This window comes from Wolffia australiana, chromosome 15 (assembly GCF_029677425.1).
Source record: "Wolffia australiana isolate 7733 chromosome 15, ASM2967742v1".
Lineage (NCBI taxonomy): Eukaryota > Viridiplantae > Streptophyta > Magnoliopsida > Alismatales > Araceae > Wolffia > Wolffia australiana.
In genome coordinates, this window is record NC_135849.1 from 10,915,334 (window position 1) to 10,940,133 (window position 24,800).

The 24,800-nt window shown below is 39.3% G+C and overlaps 2 protein-coding genes across 2 annotated transcripts; one reads left to right on the forward strand and one right to left on the reverse strand.

The window, feature by feature from the left end:
* Positions 1-1,165: 1,165 nt before the first annotated feature.
* LOC144713309 (uncharacterized) lies at positions 1,166-2,973 on the forward strand. Its single transcript, XM_078587889.1, has 2 exons — positions 1,166-1,355; positions 2,715-2,973. Exons 1-2 carry the CDS (start codon positions 1,178-1,180, stop codon positions 2,804-2,806), a joined length of 270 nt encoding a protein of 89 aa, XP_078444015.1. The 5' UTR covers positions 1,166-1,177; the 3' UTR covers positions 2,807-2,973.
* A 15,482-nt stretch (positions 2,974-18,455) lies between these two features.
* On the reverse strand, positions 18,456-20,931 carry LOC144713093 (putative transcriptional regulator tpeD). Its single transcript, XM_078587583.1, has 2 exons — positions 20,162-20,931; positions 18,456-20,090 (listed from the first exon to the last, which is right to left on the reverse strand). Exons 1-2 carry the CDS (start codon positions 20,408-20,410, stop codon positions 19,725-19,727), a joined length of 615 nt encoding a protein of 204 aa, XP_078443709.1. The 5' UTR covers positions 20,411-20,931; the 3' UTR covers positions 18,456-19,724.
* Positions 20,932-24,800: the final 3,869 nt, after the last annotated feature.

The following is a 24,800-nucleotide window of genomic DNA, read 5'->3' on the forward strand; positions in this document are numbered from 1 at the left end:
TGACTCTAGGACATGATGAGGCTTACGATGACATCTTGAGCATTCTCCTTACATGGGCTCACTATTCATCGTCACTATCTTCTCAATTCCTTCTCCGAATACACTCCCTCAAGTGTTTAATCCCAACATATTTTCTCGACCATGTGATTTACTCATATCAATGACATGATTGAAACATTTCAAAATAAGCTAAGTTATTATTTTTTGAAGAAATTAAGGTTCTCACAGTGATATGTGCAGACGCTAAGTGTATATTAATTGTTACGTCGAGATTAATCACAATAAACAAGAAAGGATTAAGTTCACCCGCATTCTATAAATGGAGTCCATGAGTCATGCAGTTGACTTTTCTATTGGGCATACCATTACCCTCTCCCCCCCCCCCCCCCCCCCACCCCCCTCCCCCCAAGAATTGAGATTAATTACGATTAGGCTTTGACATTTTGGACCGGGGACCGGTCGGACCGGGCTGAACCGGGACTGAAGAAGACAGGACCGGAACTGGACCAAACTTCAGGTAAGGTTTAGGTTCATGCCAAAAAACTGGATCAGACCAGACCGGACCCTGTCCCACCCACTACCCATCCCCCTCACCATCGCCCTTCCCATCACCCGCCCCAAGCGCTCATCGCCGCTGCTCCGCACAATGCCTCTGCCACCCCCCTGCTCCTCTGCCACCCCTCGTATTGGACCGGACCGGGACCGAACAAGACTGGACTGGAACTGGACCGAACTTTAGGTAAGGTTTAGGTCCATGCCAGAAAACTGGACCGGATCGGGACCGTCAAACCCTAATTACAATAGGCCAAAAAGGATTAACTTTATCCTCATTCTAAGACACGGTGGACCAATATATGTTTTACATTGGAGTCTACGCAAGCTTCCATTACATCTAATAGTCCCAAGGCTTAAGCAAAGAAAAAAAGATCCTGAACGTTGCCAATAAGTTGGGTAGAATTTGCAGATAAAGATCTATCGTCCCGTCCGTCTATCGTCCGGGTCTGGGGAGGGACGAATTCACCGTTTCGTCTTCGTCCGGGTCTGTATCATACCGTCCTTATTTAGAGATTTACCAGACTGTAAATAATTTTTTCTACCAAAAAGGTAAATTTTTTGTTATTCTTATAAATGATTTTTATTAAATAAACTGTCTCCCTCAAAGAACACCGAGCGGCAGATGTTCTGTCGTCGTGTCGCAACGGAACGGAGCGGAGAAATGGCAGGCGCCGGCGGAGGCGGTGGCTTTCGATCGAAGGTGGAGCACTACCTCTACAGCGGCGATAAGAAGCACGTCTTCGCCGGGTTGGCTGTCATCGGCTTGGTCTTTTCGGCGCCCTGGTTCTTCATGAATAAAGGTAATCTCGCGGGCCTTCGATAATCTCTCTACTTAGGTCGATCAACTTCCGAAATCAGCGTGAATGCCTTATCTTTGACGTGATAGGAACAGAATGGTTTAGATTAGCTACGTCGGTTGCGTCATTTACCTTTCGACGATTCACTTTGGTTCCCATACTAAACACAGTTTTTTTAATGCGATTAAACGCGAATGTTTTCGATCTTTTCTGTCAGATTTGTGACTGGATTTGCAAATATTTATCTATTTATAGATATTTTGTTGGATTAATGTAGAGGGTTATGGTTTAAGCTGAGTCGAAGGATTTCTTTACTTTTTTTACATAGGCGTGTGGATTTTTGGGTGGTCTGCGGTCTCCTCCGTAAAACTAAGATTGTAAAAGTTTTATTGATGAGAAAGACTTATCCTTTTCGGTCTGTTGTTATTGGACTAACGTAGAGGATTAGAGTTTAAGCTGAGTTGAAGCATTTCTTTGCCTTTTTTTACATAGGCGTGTGGATTTTTGTGTGGTCTGCGGTTTCCTCCCGTAAAACTAAGATTGTAAAAGTTTTATTGATGAGAAAGATTTGTCCTTTTCGGTCTGTTGTTATCTCGAGAATAAAATGAATTGGACGAGAATAAAAAGAGAGTCCCTATTATACATGTCACTACTGGCAACAATGACATTGTTAGTAAGCGGAAAGTCCGTCGACTTTAGAAATGATAAGGGTTCAAGCGTCTCTATCCCCAGAAAAACAATTTGACTTTCTAAGTATTTTTTCTCTTTTACATCGGTGCCTCAAATATTACTATATTTTACATTTACTCTACTCCTTCACTAAAAGATCCAAGATTTTTATGTTTCGCCTAAGTTTTTTTGTATACGTACAATTGAAGATATATGCACAAATTCTTAGAAAAGTAAAACTAAGAATGTAAAAGTTTTTCTGATGAGAAAGATTTTTCTTTTTCGTGAAACGGTTGGGGGGATGATATTACGGATGTCACTGACATTTATCTTATTATCATCATCGGTTTCTCTTGATAAGCTATCATTTTCAACTGATCCATTTGATCGACCGATATTTCTTCATCCATTGCTCGATTAAAAAATTTTGAACCCTGACACGATCTAGGGCCCCTGGACAGCTTTGCTTCTATGTTGCTTATAAACGTGTTTTCAATGACATGAAAAACAAACAGTGGAAAGTGGAAGGGTTGGCGACGTTTGAAAGAAGAATAGGACAGCCCGGAATAGTTTTCAGACAAATGTAGAACTTGTTGGATCCAAGCCACTGAAAGTCCGGAGTAGCTTTTTATCTGTTCAATCCGCAAGGCTGTATAATTTCGTGTGAACTACTAATTTATTATTATCTGGTAGGATCGAAGCACCAGTCACACCAAGACTACATGGAGAAAGCTGATAAGGCGCGCAGCCAGAGACTTTCTTCTGGGCAGCAGACGGATAAATAACAAATGGCAGATGATAACAAACGGCATCCTCTTCAGGACAGATAATAGCGGTATCCTCTTCATTTTCTAGAGTCTATTTTTTTTCTCTCTGTGAATAACAAACGGCAAATGACGTGAGCTTCTGCTGAATTAATTTTGCGCTCGACCATTAAGTTTATTTTCCTTAATTCCCGTTGAGTTTTGATGCTGAGACCATGATCCTGACTCGGAAAACTTTATGACCACTTTAATTAGTCTAAAAGTAAAGTGGAAATAAGCTTTTATCGAGGTTACCAGCTTTTTTGCACTCGACAAATCTCGTCTTGTTATCTCTGCCTGGTTTCTGTTGGGCGAAATATTGTTGTGTTTATAGTTCCATCTTCTGAAGATTTTGCTGACATAGAAAGTATATCGTTGGTACACGAATGCATGTTTTTTTGAAATTTTCAGGTAGAAAAATCATGACATCAAAGTAATAGCATAAATCAATTTTTTTATCATATCGCTTGTTTTTACAGAAAGAAGTTTTCTTAAAACTTACTTCCTAAATTCAATCATACGGACCCTAATGCTCGAAACCTTCAATGCCACTGGCCAATAAATGGATTTTAGAAATAAAATAGAGTTTCTTTGAAAGGGGTAGTTGTCAAATAGTCCAGACCCTTGGAGTTTGTATCAATGCAATGCCATTAGAATCATACCAAGGAGATGAGAATATGGTATGTTTGTGAAACTCTGATGGTTATTACGACAATTTACACCATTTGTAGTTTTATCTGAAACGCATCAAGTTGGGGGCTACTTCTTGCAAATAACATTTTTAGGTGCTTAGTAGACGTAGCCTTCATATCCCAAGAAAAGTTTAATAAAGATGATGAAACTCTAATAGACACAGACTGGGTGACGACCGTGCATGAAGAACTGGCCGATTGAAAATAACTTCCCAGGCCTGGTGATAAAGACGTTATGGGGACTGTCTTGAAAAGTAAGATATAAATGTATCAATATAAACAAGATCACTATATTTAGTAAGAGAAATTAAGTACATAACGTCACATGGATACTGCACTGTTGATGATAATATTTCCCAGAATTTTGGAAAGGACTTGATCCTTGCCAAACTTTACATGGATTACATACATCATAGTTGGAACCAAAAAACCCAAATTATGTGAATAAACTTTCTGGCTTATTACAAAAAAAACTGAGATGGTTTCTCCTGAGAGAATCTAATTTTTAGGTTGTCAAACTATTTAAAAGAAGAATATTGTCATTCATGTTCTAGGAGAAATACAGGAAATAAGTTATGGAGGTATAAGTGTACTCCTAAACTTGAATACGTGTAAGTAACACATTATTTTTTGTAGGTCTAGATTTGACATTCCTTCAGTGATCTACATAATACCAGTTAAAATTATTAAAATAGTGTTTGCAATAATTTGTCAACTGCATGTGTTCATGTTGTAATTTCCCTATCGAAAGCACTCCTAAAGTATTAGAAATGACAATACAATGAGAAGGTGTAAGATCTTCATGTTCTTCGAGGACTATATAAATGACGCATTTACAACCATTAATATTGAGGTGCCAAATTAAGTTATTAGAGGGTCTATGATAGGTTCATACCTTTTACTTGAAGATCTAGTAGTTGAATTGTTCCCTTGAATATATATAGTTATGTTCATTTTGAAACCCTAAACATGAATCTCAATGAAATACATACTAGGTTAAGTTAATAATAAAGAGAAGTTAAATGAACTTTATTTCAACTCAAGCATAAAATCACTATACATCTTCCATTGCTAAGGATGGTATACAATGTATAGCAATTCTCACTCCTTTTATATAAATACGTGAGTATAATGACTATGGCTCATTATTGGAATATTCTCCTTGAAATATGACTGTAAATAAGAAAAAGACTACGCAGTGTAGATATTTTACTGTTCTTATTTTTACTTTTTTGCACCTTTGGAATTTATTTGAATCTTTGCTAAAATTTTCCCTTTTTCCTTTTGGGAAAGGGATACAGGGTGTAGATTTATAAATAGAGCCTTGGATTTTTGTAAAACTATCTTTGAAATCACTTCCTCCTAGAGAGGATGATTGAAAGAGAGTGAGGGTTCTTAAGGTCGATCGAGGTGTTCTCCGTGTTTTGTGTGATTGGGGAAGATCAATAGATAAGGGGAGAGTTTGATCTGCATGATAAAAGTGCCTTGATCCCAGCAGACCATAGGAATCTTAGGTTTGTCTATTGTCTTACATTGGTATCTCTCCTTCACATATCTTTAGTTAGATCTACATTCTTATTTACATCATCATCTCATTCTCATCGCCATCCTTCATTATCTCACCCTACTATTACCATCTTTGATCTTGATCTCATCACCTTCATCGCAAATAAAGACCCTGAATCATCTAGTCCATGATCCTCTTCTCCATCTCACAACCACCTACCCGTTCTTCCGTTACATCTATTGGTTAGATCATTTCATCATTCATCTTCTACATTAATTATCATTTCACTTTTTTCACCATTATATTTCACCATCACCCATCCATACCCATTCACCCATTCAACAACATATCTTCTTATTCATCTTCTACGTACATCATAATTTCACGTCTTCATTTATCTCACTCTCTCATTTCCATTTGATATATTCACATCTTCCTACATATTCCTCATATCATTGTTTATATCATCATTGCTAAATATTTATTATCACTCTCTCGCCACCTCGTATTCATCGCAACACAATCTCCTATTCTATATGTATCTCCTCTCATCCCTCTTGAATCATCACTTAAAGGGTACTTAAACCTTAATATATGTTCCCTGTGGAAATGACCTTTGCTCATCATTAACTACCAAAGTTATTTTATGAGTAGATGTTTATAAATTATTTTATGAACTCAAATTCAGCTGATGATTTTTCATTGATATTTGCGATAATCAATAATTCCACAAAATAGATACTAATTCACCAAAATATTGGAAATTTATATATTTAATTTTTAAAAATGATATCTCTTCAAATATAATGCCAAATAATGCATTAAGACCGATCCTTGACCCTTAAAGAGTTATTTTATCATCCCAATTGATTATCTTTCATTGTAGAGAACCAAAATAGCGGACGACCCTTTCTCAGGTGAAGAGAAGCATCCTAGGTGGTGACAGATCTGTTGCGGCATGGAAAGCTCAAGACTATGTCAGCTGAGCTCAAGGAAAATGAAGATTTGCAGTACCGTAGATGAAATGGAGTTGTCTATTGGGTTCTAGAGGCCTTGACACGGATGAACAAATCAAAATATTCCACAGCGGAAGACTTGAACGGAATCGAATGATACCATTAAAACCATGAAACAAAGTACCTTTACATGGATCGCATCCGTGATTTATTGGATCTTGGAGCGAGCCGAGTTATGCTACTCAAATGTGCAGCCTCTAGATGTATCCATGCGATCCTCGACACGTCAGATCTCTCCCTTCTCGTTGACGAGCCCCGTTCTACCTCCATCGTCGTTGTTACTCCGTCCCGATCGCATCAGGCATGGAGAGGGTGTGCGGGAGAAAGGATAAGACGGGGAAAGGCCCCTAAAAAATTCTGGCTTGGGTGAATTTCATTCAAGGACTTCCACTATTTATACTAAGTGGGTATTTTTCATAAAAACCCCCAACACTTAAGTATATCTTCCGATGTCCAAAAGACCATTGGCGTGTCACTCGCTAGGCCAATGTATCAGTTTAGTTAATGACTCCAGTGGCCCAATAACCTTTATTGTCCTTCCAAATTAATTAACTATATCATCATATAGATTAATTAATGTCGGATCGATTTAACCCAATCGATAGGTCGAGTCTCCAACATGTGGGGTGCCAAGCTATATCTCGTGTTCTACAAGATACAATGGAGTGTGTATCGACTCACTTCATGGAACCTGTTCGTCATCGGTTACCGTGTATGTATAGTCCCTCATCCACTTGATGCTCCTTGGACGACTTAGGGTATGGTCAACTTCAAACCCAATGACTTCGTCCGAGTTAGTACTAATGCATTCGGAAATCATCGGAGAACTCTTCTCCGATATTTCATTGCCTTGGCTAAGGACTTCATCGCATTGTCTTTGTTGAGCTGTCACCTCTTATACCGAGGGCGGATGATCCCATCTTGACCACTCAATTGTCTTCGTGAACTTCTTGATGTACCCGAACTAAGATCATTTAGGATCCATGAATAGAGACTCATTGGCCATAGTCAAAGTACAATCATCCGTCCACAAGACGTTTTTAGTTTCTCAGGTCTAAGGACCACCTACGCAACCGTGATGTGAATCGACTCGATTGACAGTTCGGTATAATACCATTCAAAGATTCATACGGATCAATTCAGTGAACTCTTTCCACTAAAGATCTCACACTATCTATCCCTAATGGCTACTGGACCAGCCATACTTACTATATGAGTGAGGCTAGATAGTGTTATTCTATCCGGATACTTGGATGTCCTTCTCGTGTATCCTTCGAATAGAATGTTTAGAGCACATGCTTAAAGACTAGTGATCTCCATATTATGATCTCATCATAATTCACTAAGTCCGATCATGTATTCACGAACTTCGTTATAACCATCACACGTGCACTATAATGAATGTGTTCTATAAATGAACATGGAATGAGATGTGGAATGTGTGATTGGTTTGCCAGCCACATATATTTCCATCAGTGTCTACATCATCTTGGAGTAAATTCTGAGGGAATTTTGGAGGAGTTTCACCAGGAATTATTGAGAGCATCCTGTGAGTGACCTTGGAGGGTTCAAGCTTAGCTAATTGGAGAGTTGGAGTAGAGTTGAGTAGAACACAACATCTTGCAAAGAGGCTTTTGTAAGGAGGTGACACCAAGTGTGTATATTCTTGTTGGTTCGTCCCTTTGGTGAACTTGTTATCTTTTCTCCTTCTGTACTTGTTGTTTTGGACCTCAATTGTGAACACTTATCATCTCATTCAAGAAGCCATTTTCTCCAAATTAGTGTGTGGGTTTTGTTTACTCTCACCCCTATACTATTGGTCGATTCTTGAGCCTGGTTGGATACATATTGTAGGCTATATTAAGTTAAGGTCCTCAACACCAACTCATCTAGATATAGAGTATCTCCAGACCAGCCTCTTGCCTTTGCAAGATTATGTAAGGTTAATCTTGAATGACTTGCAGGAGTAGGTCTTATTTGTAAATCCTCGATTATAGCCAAAACACCCCCATTCAAAGGGGCTCCCTTCTGAAAGACTTCTTACTATCTTAAGCAGCATCTCGAGAGGCTCATATCATTAACAAACCATATTCCATGCACCCATGTGTGTCTTTCAATACTATATTTCATACCTTAAAGAATGATCTTTAAGGTATGAAATACTTATGATTTTTTTTTGCTTCATGTACCTTGTAAAATAATAATCCAGCAATAAATAAATTGGTGAATGGATGGATAACTGAATGATACATGAAAATATAATAGCAAATGTAGGTGTCATGCAAGAGATTGCAAAAATACTTATGATTGAAGTATAACATGACCGCTAGTGTGCGTGCTCTGTTAATATGCAATCAGTTGTGTCATGGACCTAATATACACGCGCCATGACAAAGACATATTTTAGTCTCCACAAATCGCATATTATCATTTATACTTGATCTTTTCCATGAAATATTGTTTTATGAAGAATAGACTGGTCAAACTTATGCATCTAGCTCTTAGTGTTTTCTGGTGTTTTCATGAAAATTTGGGAGAAAGTCAGCCAGGCCAGGTAAGAACTTCAGTATTGCAAAACATGCCCAACTTTATCACTATCTTAAAGGAAACCATGTTCTCTGATGGTAAGTTAGAATCATCATTGATCGACCATCAAATCGGGTCCATGAAGACTGAGTAGATGAAAGAACTTAGCGTTCTCTCTCACCCCACCTAAGGTGTTTTCAGATTGTTTCTTATAAGTTTTTTGCTCTTCCAGTTATGCAGTTTGGTGCTTCGTAAGTCAAACCTGCAATGAGAAATCTAGCATTATGTTATCACTTCACTTATCTTAGCTCCACCTTTCCTCTTAAATATTGGCCTTCAGTTTGAGGGAGTGACTGACCTCAAGCTTTTACAAGAACCTAGGTAAATCTAGAGAAGTTCTTAGACTTGATTGGAGGAAAAATCATGGGAGTCTCGAAGGTTGACGCCAACACCAAACATCATCGAATAGCTTGGTAAGTCTAGTTTATCATTTGCACTTCTATTTTTCTATAAATTGATCGAGTTTGATGATTAAATACTTGAAATAAAATTCTTAAAATTATCCATTATACCCATATAACCTTGACTAACTTTTTTCTGTATGTATACTTGAGATCATCAAAAAAATATGATTTATATCTATTAATATTATTATTTTATATATATTGTTTTTCTAGTCTAAGTTATATTATTTTAATCAGATATAATTTCTTTTTTCCATGACCAATGACTGAGATAAGATTATTCCAATGGAAAAAAAACTGGAAATCAAATAGGACCATTCAAAATGGAGAACCAAGACTCTCAACTATCACATTTCCTTGCAACGAATCCAATTCACTTCCATTTTGTTATTCTAATGAACTATTTCAAGATATATACATGTGATATGTATCATATATTATGCCCTTGTCTTATTTTAAATTAGCATCACTATAGATCTGTAAGGATTAACCGAGTCACATCAAGGCGGAACACACCAAAGGATAATACAAAACAAAATATTTGTCGAAACTATAAATGAGTTAGGCAGAAACATCTATGGGTATTTCTCACTTATAAATAATTAAATTATATGGCATGCAAGCATGTTTCACATTGCATATCTCATTCATAGCTGTTTATATATCGTATTTTTCATTCTTCATGTGGATGAATGAGGGTGTTTTGACTATGACCTAAATTCCATAATCATAGTATTCCAAATGATACCAGCTTGGTTCTAGTAACTATTTATGATGTGTCTGAGATTCTTATGAATGATGTCCATGAATACATGTACTTATTCAGTGCATTACGAGGAGATATTAATGAAGCAGCCATTATTATTTTAAAATGTGTTGGAAATATTTGTATTCAAAGTATACTCCCGAAGGACATCAAAATATATCAAAAAATAAAACAATCTATCTCTACTCAGATGATGAGTATGGTTTATTTCATAGACACTAGTTTGAGGACGCTAATGACATTAAGTAGGTAATCTTAGGAGAAAGAGTTCAATGAATCGATATGTATGAATCATCGAGTGGTATTATAACTAATAACAATCATGTTGATTCATATCACAGTTGTGCAAGTGGTTGGACATGAGACACCAGATAGAACTTATGGATATGTGATAATGTATTGAGTATTACCTACAAGTCTCTAACCATTAGATTCCAAATTTCCTTTCTCACATGTAACAAGTCCACAAAGGTGAATGTGTGATCATTATGGGAGCCTCTAACCTCGATATAAGAGGAGATCGACTCAAGGAATACATTCTAATAAAATCCCTATTCAAGGTAGTGAATAAATAACAGAAGTTGTTGTCAAATTATTTCATTATGCAGTAGTATTAACTAAAAGTCCCAACCAGGGTTTGAGTGTTAACCATATCAAAGACATTGATTGATAAAGGCAAATTCGCATGTATTTTTATTGTCGTTGTAAATTTAATTTACCTAAATCAAATAAAAATTTTAATTATGTAAACTCACTCAAATATATGTATAATAGGAATAAGGTCTTCTACACAGTGACTGGCCATTAGAGGTGAATCTAGTGATTGATTTAGGGTTAGGGATAATAAGATGATGAAATTAGTGATCAGAGGAATTGAGTATGTAATAAGATAATATCAGAGACGAGTAATCAAGAATAAAAATATATTGAGGGGTAGAAGATAAGTGATTAGTAAATGGAGGAAGTAATTAAAATAATAGAGAATTCAAGATAATATGGAATAATTAGTAATAGTAGATGGTGTAAGGGAGAAAAGAAAGACATAATATAAGCTATTATCTATATTATTATCAGGGGTACTACTTTTAGAGATATTATACGTATTGAGGAAGTCGGATATTCAAATGAATTTATAATATTGTAGTAAAGGATGATATTAAGATCGAGACTAGAATAATTATGTTTATAGTTTTAATTGAGATATAATGAAAATTAAGTTAAAAGATGGATTCACAAGTATACTGTGATTAGTAGGTTATATGTGAGATAGAAGAGATAAATATGGTAAGTAAAGGGATATTAGATTTAGGTGATTTTTGAATATAATTATGTCTTAGTGAGATGTAAGATACGGGAGTAAAAAGAAAGGGTTGAAAGAATTTGCATATATCGGGGAGAGATATTATTTAATTATAAGTAGGTTGATGAAGTAGATAAAGCTATATATATATATATGAAGATTTTAATATTACTACAGATAGGGATTAAATATACTTTCTTAAATTTTATAGGGTTTCAATTAATTTAAGAGAGAGTAATGGTAGACAATAGGAGGAAATATGAACAATATTAATAGTATTGTGGTATTAGGGATAGTTTTTTTTTTTTTGATTGGCAAAAACACGGTGGCGGGTACGGCCAACCTCGGGGTTGTGCCCGTAGACCGATCCATCCGTGCCCTGGACGCCACCCAGGGGGATTTTATTTATAAAGTGGAGTGTTTATCAATGTTTACAGGCGTGTAGCGAGTATAAATATCCCAATTACACTCGGATCCCACTCGTCCACGCCCATGTTAAGAAAAAGAAAAGATACATAAAAGATACCGTGCAGGCGCTCGGGAGATGTGCACGTCGTCGTTCCATTAGAGCAGCCCGTGATGACGATGGAGTTCGGTGATGATGGGCGTGGTGAGGTCTCTAGTCGAGGCGGGCGCTGTCTGCCGCTGTCGCTCCAGCGTTCCACGCAATCCTCCAATCCCGCGGGCTTACGACGATTCGTCGTATGCGGAGGGTCGGCATGGCGAGACGATCGACGTGATAGCAGCCTCTAGCTGTCGAAGGGAGCGCCTGCGAAGAAAGAAAGATGGAGGAGGGGGTTCGTACATGTACCGCATGGTTGGAGAGTGCATCTGCTGTCTGGTTGCCTTCCTGCAGCTGATGACGAAAGCATCATGTGTGAGGTCGGCATCGCATGATGTCTCTCCATACTCGGGATAATCGCCACTGGGATCATGTACCTAGACGAAGCATATCAACCAAAATCTGTGAGTCCGATTCTATAACGATATTGTGAAGGTTCCTTTCGTCACAGAGGAGTAGACCATCACGGATTGCCATAGCCTCGGCTACTGTATTAGTTTGTATGCCGTAGTAAGAGGAAAAAGCAAAGAGTATACTCCTCGTATGGTCCCGTAGGATACCTCCTCCCCACGCTGGCCCCGGGTTCCCTTTTTCAGAACCGTCCACATTCAATTTAAGGATGCCTATTGGCGGTGGTAGCCAATAAACAACCCGATACTGAATGCGGATCGGGGCAGGTGTCACCGGAATGCCCACAGAGCGTAGGAGGTCGCAAGCGAGTGTGGATCTGATGGCGCGAGGGGGGAGTAGATGTGAAATGCGCCTTAGCCACATCTGAACTCGACGCTTGATATCCACGACACGCTTGGGTGTACCTGCAAAACGAGAAGAATTTCGCCCTTTCCAAATCTCCAATAGTAGATATGCTATGGTGATGTGTAGGATGGGGCTCCGTGTAGAGCGTGTTGGCGAGATAAGAATCTTGCCAAAACACTCAGACGGGGTCATTGGACGATAACAATCAGTGATGACGCTCCAGCATGCGAGTGCTGTCTCACTTTGGAAGAAGAGGTGATCCATGGTCTCACTGTGTGGAGTTGTGGGACAACAGTGACAGGGGGAACCGAGAGAGTAACCCCTACGAGCCACGCGATCATCAGTTGGTAGGCCGCGATGCAAGAGTCTCCAGAGGAAAAAGGAGACTTGAGGAAGGATCGCCAGATGCCAGATGCGGCGACCCCAGTGCTGGATGGGGAATTTCTCGCGAAAATGTTCCCATGAAGATTTGCACGAGTATGTGCCTTGGGGCGTGAGCGTCCAAATGGCAAAGTCTGGAGTGGACCCGAGTGAGGTTCTCTGGACCTCACGGAACGTATCTGAAGGGAGGCCATGCTCCTCTAGTAGGTGTTGGGTGTTCCCCCTAAGCAGTTGTGCCACTGTTAGTCGCACCTCGTGTGGGATAAACTGTGGGTGACTCGTGAGTGGGTAGTCAGGTATCAAACCATGCGCTAATCTTGCCTCGTCCAATGTGCCAGCGGGTGACCTGGGCCAGCTGGAGCCAGTGGCACTGCCACTGTCGCCATCGCCGAGGACTCCCAATGTCAACCGCACGATGGGCCCACTCGCCATACTTGGCGTAGATGAAACAACCCAATAATGAGTATGTGGTGCGCAAGCGCCATACGAGCTTCTTTTGGAGCATGTCTTGGATGTCCGTGAGGCGTCTGATCCCTAGACCCCCCTCGTCCGTCGATCGACATGCTTTCTCCCAAGAAACCTAATGGTGGCGGTACTCTCCCTCGAGGTGGCCTGACCATAAAAAACGTGCGCATAGGCATTCCACTGAGCAAAGGACCGAAGAAGATAGTGAATGAACCGCCAGCATGTGCAATGGGATACTCATGAGGACGTGTCGAATAAGTTGGATACGCCCACCAGGTGATAGGAAATGTAGTTTCCATCCCTCTAGTTTCTTTCAGAGTTTACCCAGCAAGGTATCAAAGTAATGATGCATCGCGGGTCCCAAAAAGATAGGGCATCCAAGATATTCAAAAGGAAGACATCCTCGTGAGTATCGAGTGTAATGCTGAATGATTTGAGTGGGCTTTATAGTAGTGGAAGGACCGAGTATAAAGCTACTCTGTGAGACATTTACGAGCTGGCCCGAAGCTTGCTCGTATGCCGTGAGGACACACATAAGTTCCTTAATAGATTTTTTAGATCCATTGAGGAAGAGGATAGCATCATCTGCAAATAGAGAATGTGAAAGGATCGGGCATGCCCTTTTCGTAAAGTACGGTTGGATGAGGCCGCGATCAATCGCGCGGGTGAGCGATCGATTGAGGACCTCTTCCATCAATATGAAAATGGTAGGCGAGATAGGATCGCCTTGCTGGAGACCCCTCGTGGCCGTGAAGAATCCAGTGGAATTTCCATCCATCAAAAGAGAGAAGTGGTTCTCTCTTATGCAAGTATAGACAAGATCGATGAACCTAGTGTTTAAACCAAAGCGGCGCAATACTAGGGTGAGGAAATTCCACTCATCTCGATCAAAGGCCTTCTCCATATCCAGTTTGATGATGACATTTGAGCCCCGAAGTTCATCAAGAAGTTCACGAAGACAATTGAGTGGTCAAGATGGGATCATCCGCCCTCGGTATAAGAGGTGACAGCTCAACAAAGACAATGCGATGAAGTCCTTGGCCAAGGCAATGAAATATCGGAGAAGAGTTCTCCGATGATTTCCGAATGCATTAGTACTAACTCGGACGAAGCCATTGGGTTTGAAGTTGACCATACCCTAAGTCGTCCAAGGAGCATCAAGTGGATGAGGGACTATACATACACGGTAACCGATGACGAACAGGTTCCATGAAGTGAGTCGATACACACTCCATTGTATCTTGTAGAACACGAGATATAGCTTGGCACCCCACATGTTGGAGACTCGACCTATCGATTGGGTTAAATCGATCCGACATTAATTAATCTATATGATGATATAGTTAATTAATTTGGAAGGACAATAAAGGTTATTGGGCCACTGGAGTCATTAACTAAACTGATACATTGGCCTAGCGAGTGACACGCCAATGGTCTTTTGGACATCGGAAGATATACTTAAGTGTTGGGGGTTTTTATGAAAAATACCCACTTAGTATAAATAGTGGAAGTCCTTGAATGAAATTCACCCAAGCCAGAATTTTTTAGGGGCCTTTCCCCGTCTTATCCTTTCTCCCGCACACCCTCTCCATGCCTGATGCGATCGGGACGGAGTAACAACGACGATGGAGGTAGAACGGGGCTCGTCAACGAGAAGGGAGAGATCTGACGTGTCGAGGATCGCATGGATACATCTAGAGGCTGCACATTTGAGTAGCATAACTCGGCTCGCTCCAAGATCCAATAAATCACGGATGCGATCCATGTAAAGGTACTTTGTTTCATGGTTTTAATGGTATCATTCAATTCCGTTCAAGTCTTCCGCTGTGGAATATTTTGATTTGTTCATCCGTGTCAAGGCCTCTAGAACCCAATAGACAACTCTTTTTTAAAACTTACTTAGAAGCTTCTAGAGACCTACCTCTCTAGAAGATTTCTACAAATTTCTAGAACATCTAGAAAGGCCCACAAACTTTTAGAAGGATCCATTAGCTTGTAGAATAGTCTACACCATAAGCTTCTAGAATCATCTAGAAGGCTTTAGACGGATCTTGAATGTTCTAGAAGCATCTAAAAATTCTAGAATCTAGAAAATTGTAGATCATTCTGGAAGCTTCTAGAACATTAGGGTTGAAAAAGTCAACCCTATCTTTCCTTTTCTTGATTTTTCTCCCTCTTAACTTGCTCATCACTAACTCTACTCATGGATCCCTCTATCTGATTTCGTTCATTGTCAAGATCAAATAACATTTTATAGATTACCTATAGATATGGGAATCTTGGTGATTACAAATGTGATCATATCCTTGGTATCAGAGCCGATCCTCAGAATATTTTGATGCTGATTATGGTTCCAAACTTGATCAAACCACGCAAGATCAACAAAGACTCTCGTTTTTAATGAATCATGTAATTAATTAGATAGCAGCTCTGAAGCTATATCATTCACCTCAACTAACATTTTACAAATTAACTACAGATATGGGAATCTTGGTGATTACAAATGGGATCATATCCTTGGTATCAGAGCCATCAGATCCTCAGAATATTTTGAGGCTGATTATGGTTCCAAACTTGATCAAACCACACAAGATCAATAAAGACTCTTGTTTTTAATGAATCATGTAATTAATTAGATAACAGCTCTGAAGCTATACCCTTCACCTCATTTCCATTTGAAAATTCAGAAATATATTAAAGATTTTTCCACAGCCAACTTAGAAATTTGCTAAAGACCCTACAAACCAATGAGGTTATTGTTTTAAAAAATGTTGAGCACTATCATTTCATTGCTCTCAACTAAAGGAATGGCTTGAGTGTGTGATAAAATTCTTCCGACTCTGTCCTATAGCTGAAAAATATAATCTTTATGTATGTATTATACACTTAGAAGATTCTGAATTGGATTAGTTCATGTACAAGGAAAGCTATTTCAGAATCCTGAGTTGGCGAATTTCAAAACATAATAAAAAAATTGGTATAGTTTATCAGATGGCAGTAATTGTGAAGCATTATTTAATTTGAATCAACACAATTCTGTATAATAATATCAAATTGATTTTGGAAAAACAAGAAGTTTGTATTCCACATTTGGCATCATATGTAGTAGAAGATACATACATCAAAGGTTTGAAACCAGTAATTAGTTTGATGTGAAGAATTGCCTTGATGCATAGACCATTTAGCATGCGAACAAGCATGTGTTAATTAATTGGATCCATTAAAACATTGTTGAAGTGCATTGTATCAGCTCAAAATCCATAATTTAATAAAGGGAATGAAGGATAAGTTCCTTATTTTGATTAGGGATGGGAAATTCATTGTTCATCACCAAATGAACAGTGTTCTTCGACAAACAAACAATTGAAAATCTATGTTCGCATTCGTGTTCGTTCGCAAACAGGCTACATTTTGAAAGACCTGTATTATTAGTGAGAGAGAGAGAGTCTCAGAGAGAGAGAGAGAGTAAGATATTGTCTCAAAGAGAGATTGTCTTAGAGAGAGAGAGTCAGAGATTGTCTTTGAGAAAGATTATCTTAGAGAGAGAGATTGTCTGGGAGAGAGAGATTTTCTGAGAGAGAGGTTGAATAAGATAAAGTGAGATACTGTCTGAGAGAAGGGTTAAGAGAGAGAGATTGACCAAGAAAGAGAGGGAGATCAAGAGAGGGAAAGAGAGAGAGAGATTGACCGAGAAAGAGAGGGAGATCAAGAAAGGGAGAGAGAGAGATTGACCCCAAAGAGGGAGATCAAAAGAGGGAGATATTATTGTTCACCCAACCGGTATCCGTCCACCATCCGGTATCGGACAACCGATATCCGATATTCGGGAAAAAATGCAACGGTGCCGGATATCGGATATCGGATGATATCCGTCTATGAGGGTTAGATGGATATCGGTACCGGATACCGTAGGTAGAGGGACGTGACGGATACCGGATGCCGGATATCAGTTTTCGATATCCGGATATCGGTTTTTGATATACGGATATCGATAATCGATATCCGCATATTTTTTCCCATTCCATCGCAATCCCATATGGGAAATTTCTAAATTCTATTGAGGTTTAAATTTGCCTCAGTCGTCGTAATTTAAATCCCATAGCGCGCGCCCACAGATGCTACGTCTTAGATAATTTAGATATGCCCCAAGCTCGTATTATTGTCAAATGTCAAAATTGTTATGTCAAAATAGCAACATACTTGCGGGCCACAATTAATGTTTTAATGAAATTAATATAATGGAATTTTACGAAAATAAATGTGCATAATACAATCAATATTTTTTATAGATACTAGAAATAGTTAGTAAGAGGAATAATAAAGCTGAAGGTTTAATAATAAGGGGAGAGTGTAAGATATTAGTGGAAGGGTTATTTTAGATTTATAATTAAGATACATGAGTAAGGATACTAAGCTTAGCATGATATTTAATTATAATGATTATTTATTTTGAGTGATATTATGATTATATATATGATAGGATAGAGAAATATAGTAATGACGGATATAAAGATTTAGAAAATAGTGAAGAGGTGTATTTATTTTTAGTAGAAGATAAAAGGAAGGACAGAGAAGAATCTGGATAACAATTAGATAAATAAGGGAAGAGATTATCTAATTGTATAAAGATTATTTGGGTGATGTACATAACAAAAATAAAAGTCCCTAGCACATATTATTGTCAAATGTCAAAATTAATATGTCAAAATTGCAACATACATGTGGGGCACAATTAATGTTTTAACAAAATTAATATAATGGAATTTTACGAAAATAAATGTGCATACTATAATTAATATTTTTTATAGATAATAGAAATAGTTAGTAAGAGGAATAATAAATCTGACGGTTTAATATAAAAAGGGGAGATTGTGGTTAAATGTGATTTGAGTTATATAAAGATTTAAATTAAGTAATTTACTTGTATGGTTAAATGTGAATTATTAATTTTTGAAAATTCAACAACTTTTTAGGAAAATGTTGCAAAATTTTTTAATAAATTCTTCCCCACTTTTTGGTGCTTCAACATGGTTTGAGGAACCAATAATTATAATACCCAATAAAGTGCACATTTGAACTAAGTACTTTACTTGTTTGGTTAAGTGGGAATTATTAATTTAGGAAAATTCAACAATTCTTCATGAAAATGTTGAAAATTTCAATAAATAAAAATATAAAATTATATACATGGTCAAGTCTAAATTTTTATTAAAATTCACTAAATATATAGGACAGTGGTGCAAAGTTTTGAACAAAGGAGGCTTTGTCAAAAACACGCCCTTCCCCTAGGAATTTGCCCACAGCTCTGTTAGAGGTTTGTGCTTACTTGGTCATCAACTGCTTACCGAAAGTTAAGAAATAAATAATGATGATTACATAAAAAATGGCAAAAATGTAGTTCATGTACTTGATGTGTACCTCGAGCACATGCGACCACACCATCTTGTCCATCATTGCCATCCGAATCCAGCTCAATGTCAGTGTACCATCGTTTGTTGTCCGCATGGAGCCAACACTTCACAGTGATGAGTGTTTCGATACTTGTTTGTGATAGACGTGATCTCTTGTATGTGACAATAGCGTTGCCCATCGAGAACATGCACTCGGCAGGAGCGATTGTCGCACATACGGACAACAGCTCCCTCGTAACGGCTGCAAGTAAGGGGAAATGCTTTGCCCTATGCTGGCCCACCGGGATAGTGGAGTGAACACTCCCTCATTAGGCACGACCTCCGTTAGGTATTGTTTGAACTCGTCCCACGCCAACCTCGTTGATGCACGTACCAGTTGGACTTTCCACATAATGCTCTGAAGCCAAGAGTCCAACTCTTTACCTCTTGAGTGTCCCTCTTCAGCGTCCCCTCTCGATCCACGGCTCGGCGAGTCACATAGTAACAAGGATCGTACGTATGCGATGGTCGCTTCTCGGACACCCGAACGGAGCATTGACCTGTTGTGGAATGGATCCATTAATGCCGCGGTGGTGATTGCCTCATTCGCCTACAAGATCTCTGCATACCGTGCAAGCTTGCAATGCATCGCCTTACACGCTTGCGCCATGTTGGAATGATCTGCTCATGCAATCGTCGTACGTGTGTGAAGAAATTGCCATCTTCGATTTGCCAAACCACTTCCTCCGTGTGTTCTTTGAGGCCGTCTATGAGATATAATACATCACATATCGCCAGCGTCACTATCTTGAAAACATGGTCGGTTGATACGATGAAACGTCCAAGGATGCGATAAAACTCTTTCACCATTTCCCACTCGTCCTTCGACATCTTTGTCTCCATCCCTTTCTGGCCAAAAGCTTTCAACACTTCATCAATTACATCACGCTTTCTTCACGGCAACCGCTAACATAGCGTAAGTGCTGCTCCATCGGGTCGGAAAGTCTAAGACGACCATGTTGGAGTCCTCAACTTCGGGGTCATCTTCACATGCCTTTGCATAATGTTCTCTCCGTTACGTAGAGCTCCAAATACTGCGCACCAGTGTCTGCACCTTTGTAATTGCATCACCCAAACATAACGGGCGGTGTGCTCCGTCATTATCGTCAGATGCTGAGAACATATCTCCAAGTTCGTTGTCCTGGTCGTTGTCGTAGTGGTTTACTGTCCTGGTCTCATCTCCTTCTTCAAGCTCTACAGCTTGGGTCGAAGGAATGCCGAAGCTTTCTATTACCGCTTGAATGACAATGTTCATAATGTGTGCAACACATGGGACGTGCCTTCTGGTGCTAAACGTCGGGTTAACGTTCTTTATCTTTCTCGCCATCAATGCCAACATCTTCTTATTCGCCGTGTCATTGTCAGTAGTCACGACGTAGACCTGCATATATATCAGCCACATGTAAAGTCACGAGTTTAATTAATAAGATGAGTTTGACGCTAAATGCTGACCTTCGGCTGCAGACAGAATTCTTCTAGAGCCTGGAGAATGATGGACGCCATGCTTTCCCCATCGTGCTTGCCGACGATTTCTCTGAGGGCAAGTACCCGCTCTCGGTACACCCATTTATCGTCCACCCAATGGACGGTGATGCCTAGTAGTACAGTACTGTTCTCAATAGTCCACGCATCTACGGTGAGTGATACTCGGTCCACATTCTCCCATAGCTTCTTCACATCTTCTTTCATGCGACCATGCATTTGGATGGTCCACTACTCAATGACCTTGGCACTTAGAGGATCCTAGTCGAGAAGTGTCGCGTAACGCCACATCTCCTTGAATGTGACATTCTGAACAATGCTCAGCGTTGAATCAGTCCTACATATAAACCGTGCGATGACATTCTTCGTTTCCTCTAGCGTATGCCCTCTTGTTGGCCATCGCCGGCTTGACTCTCCCTGTTGTTTGCTTTGCATTTTGTCGGATATACGCGGCTGATCAGGGTCTTCCAACACATCGCCCTTAAGCTCCGTGTGAAGAGCAAGATGACAAGCTTTGAAATGTCGCCAAAATACGTTGGCACTTTTGTCGGCCTGACGCTTTATCGCTTTTCTCTAATTGTGCGGGTTCATCTCGTGGCACAGTAAGCATGCGTAGTATCCATCTTCCATGTGTTCGAAGTAGTCAATTGAACGGTTCGAATGAGGGTGACTCTGTACGACACAAGAAGTTCCCCCGTCCGTACGTTCAGGACCTATAGCTCCGAACCTAGATCTGTCTTGGGTTGGGGCACTGCCTCTGGGTGGGTTCATGGTTATGAAGACATAATTTGGTAAGCAATGGTTGTTTAATACGACATCGCATGAAGATAATGTAACAAATAAATAAGAAAAAAGAATGGGGGAGAGTGAGAGTAGAGAGGGAGAATTAGAGGTAAAAAAATAAGAAATAAGAGAGAGTGATAGAAGAGAGGAGGAGAGAGAGGGAGAATTAGAGAGTGGGAGAGAATGAGAGGAGAGAGGGTGAATTAGAGAGTGGGGGAGAGTGAGAGTAGAGAGGGAGAATTAGAGGTAAAAAAATAAGAAATAAGAGAGAGTGATAGAAGAGAGGAGGAGAGAGAGGGAGAATTAGAGAGTGGGAGAGAATGAGAGGAGAGAGGGTGAATTAGAGAGTGGGGGAGAGTGAGAGTAGAGAGGGAGAATTAGAGGTAAAAAAATAAGAAAGAGGAGAGAGTGATAGAAGAGAGGAGAGAGAGGCAGAATTAGAGGGTGGGAGAGAACGAGAGGAGAGATGGAGAATTAAAGGTAAAAAATTAAGAAAGAAGAGAGGAGGAGAGAAAGGCAGAATTAGAGAGTGGGAGAGAATGAGAAGAGAGAGGGAGAGTTAGAGGTAAAAAAGTAAAGAACAAGAGAGAGTGATAGAAGAGAGGAGAGGAGAGGAGAGAGGGAGAATTAGAGAGTAAGAGAGGGTGAGAGAAGAGAGGGAGAGTTAGAAATATAAGTTAAGAAGTTACAGATAGTGAGAGAGAATGAGAGGAGAGAGAGAGAAATAGAGAGTAGAGAGAATGAGAGAGAGAGAGGGAGAATTAGAGAGTGGGAGAGAATGAGAGGAGAGAGGGAGAACTAGAGGTAAAAATATATAACAGAATCAGAGGGTGAGAATGAATGAGAGGAGAGGAGAGAGGAAGAGTTAGAGAGTAAGAGAGAATGAGAGCAGAAAGGAGAGGAGAGAGGGAGAATTAGAGAGCAATAGATTAGTATATATTCTGATCATATTTAGGTTCAGGTAAAGTCTACATATTAATAGTACATTTCATGATAATTACCAAACATTTCTTTTCAAATATAACTCAACAACTGCACAAAATAAAACCACAACCCCACACATAATGAAATAAAAAAGTTTGCGATAAAATAAATAAAGATAAACTAGATGAAAAATAAAGGGAGCATTGAGCAATGATCCGATGCCAGAGGATGGATCCATCGGCCTACTTGCAATCAGTTATCAGACTCTGCTCGAATGTTAATCAAATAAGAGTTAGACACATCAAAATTTTCACCACCAATCAAAATTAAGTTATTATTAAAGTCAACTTTGAATCGTAACCCTCAACTAGAGGTCATGATCAGATATTCCATTGTGATATGAATCCATTCTAATTGATATCAAATTTGTTTGGAGTCTGATTTGATAAAATCATAATCTAATAAGAATCTGATCCACAATAGAGATCTGGATAAAAAATTGGCTATGAACATAATCTGATTATGACCAGTTGAATTCCATTTAAATTCACATTCTGATAAAATGTCACACCGGAGAAGAGTGCGACTATGATCAGAGTTTACTCTAATTATAATCAAACTCTGATCATATTCCACTTATGATTGGATCTTTGATCTTGATTCTGATCAAAATTATGATTCTGAAAAGAGGCTTTCTTTTTATCTGTATCCAATAATGATTGGTGTTAAACTTGATCCGATCGTAATATGAATATTTTCAATCTATCTCTGATTATAATTGGACTGTGATCAAGGCCAAATTCTGATCAAGATCTCTAATCATGATCATATGCTGATAATATTTTAAGCCTGATCAAAGGTTTTGATCAGATGATTGATTCTGACGAGCATCCTCATCATCATAGTTCAAATCTGATCATAGTAAAACCCTGATATAGTTATCATACCTGACCAGAATCTGACTACAATCAGAGTTCAACACTGGTTATACAGATTCAGATTGGAGTCAACATCTTATTGGGATTTTTGATCTAGATTTTGGGCAAACTTATGAATCCTATCAGAAGTTCTGATCAAAGGTTTCCTTATAATATGAATATCATAATGATCAATGTTAAACCGTAATCAAAGTCTGATATCAGATATCTGATCAGAATCTTACTTTGATCATAATCTATTGATGAACATAATTGGGTTGTGATCGATGCCAACTTCTGATCAGAATATATACAAAGAACACCATTTATGAACTCAAACAAAGAACATCTTTTAATTTAACTATAGCACTGGGATGCAATGGTTTAGTCAATTTAACTATAGAACTGGGAATCAGCGAATGAAGTAGCAACAAAAAAAAAAAATTAGAAGAACTAAGTGGCATAGAATGAGAGCATTAGAGGCAAAATAATAAAAAAACTGACGACCCAGACAAACATGACCGAACGTACCCGCGAGTCCGCCGTTCGCCGATTCAGCCAATGCCACCGTTCGCCGACGTCGCCGTCCACCGTCTGCCATCCGCCGTCTACAGTTCTCTTTCTGCCTTTCGTGTATTTTGGATTCAAATTTTTGAATCCAAAATACACGAAATTACCTTAAGAATAAAATTTGATGTGGATATCGAAAACTGATATGCACACCCGATATCCGATGTCGTCATCCTCCCCCTGAGACGGAGACAGATGCTGACATTGAGACGGATATCGGTATCGGATATGGGCACTATAGCAATCAATATCCGATAATGACATCCAATACCTGGATATCAAAAAGAATAGATACCGGAATCTGCCTTTCTGAAATCCGATACAACATCCGTCCCGATACCGTCATCCGGTACCAGTATCGGGATGGAAGAACAGTAGGAGAGATAGAGGAAAATCAAAAGAGGGAGGGAGAGAGAGAGAAATATCAAAATAGGGAGAGAGAGAGTGATTGACCGAGAGAGAGAGATCGAAAGAGGGAGAGAGAGAGAGATTGACCGTGAGAGATAGAGGGCAACTGAAAGAGGGAGAGAGGGGGAGATTGACCGAGTGAGAGAGAGAGATCAAGAAAGGGAGAGTGGGGGAGATCGAAAGAGGGAGAGAGCGAGAGATCATCTGAGAGGGAGATCGAGAGAGGGAGATCAAAAGAGGGAGAGAGCAAGAGATTGACTGAGAGAGAGAGGGAGACCGAAAGAGGGAGAGAGCGAGAGATTGACTGAGAGAGAAAGAGGGAGAGAGCAAGAGATTGACCGAGAGAGAGAAGGAGAGAGAGGGAGATTGAATGAGGGAGAGAGTGAGAGATTGATTGAGAGACAGAGGGAGATTGAGAGAGGGAGATTGAATGTGGGAGAGAGCGAGAGATTGACTGAGAGAGAGAGAGAGGGAGATCGAGAGAGGGAGAGAGAGAGATATTGAATGAGGGAGAGAGCAAGAGATTGACTGAGAGAGAGAGAGAGATTGAATGAGGGAGAGAATGAGAGATTGACTGAGAGAGAGAGGGAGAGTATTGGAAAAAAATAAAGATTCCTCTGGAATGCCAAGTTTTCACGAACGGTTAGCGAATCGTTTGCATACCTATTCGGAAAGGATGCCCGTTTCTGTTCATGTTTGTCTGTGTCCATTAGCACGTTCGCGACTAAACACAACTTTTTTTCCATCCCTAATTTTGATATTCGACAAAACTTGGATCTTAGAACCATAGCTTTCAACCACGAAATTTATCAATTGTGTGCAGGTATTAAAGTAAATTACCATGTCAATTTGAACATTGAACGCCACGATGCTCTTCTTGTAGCAAAAGTCTTCAGTGAAGAAGAGCGGTTTGTTTTCTTTAAAATGTTAATCCCTTTATAAAGAAGACAACTATCTGTCTTTCTCTAGCTGTAGATGAAACCTCTAATGGTGCTTTTATCAATTGG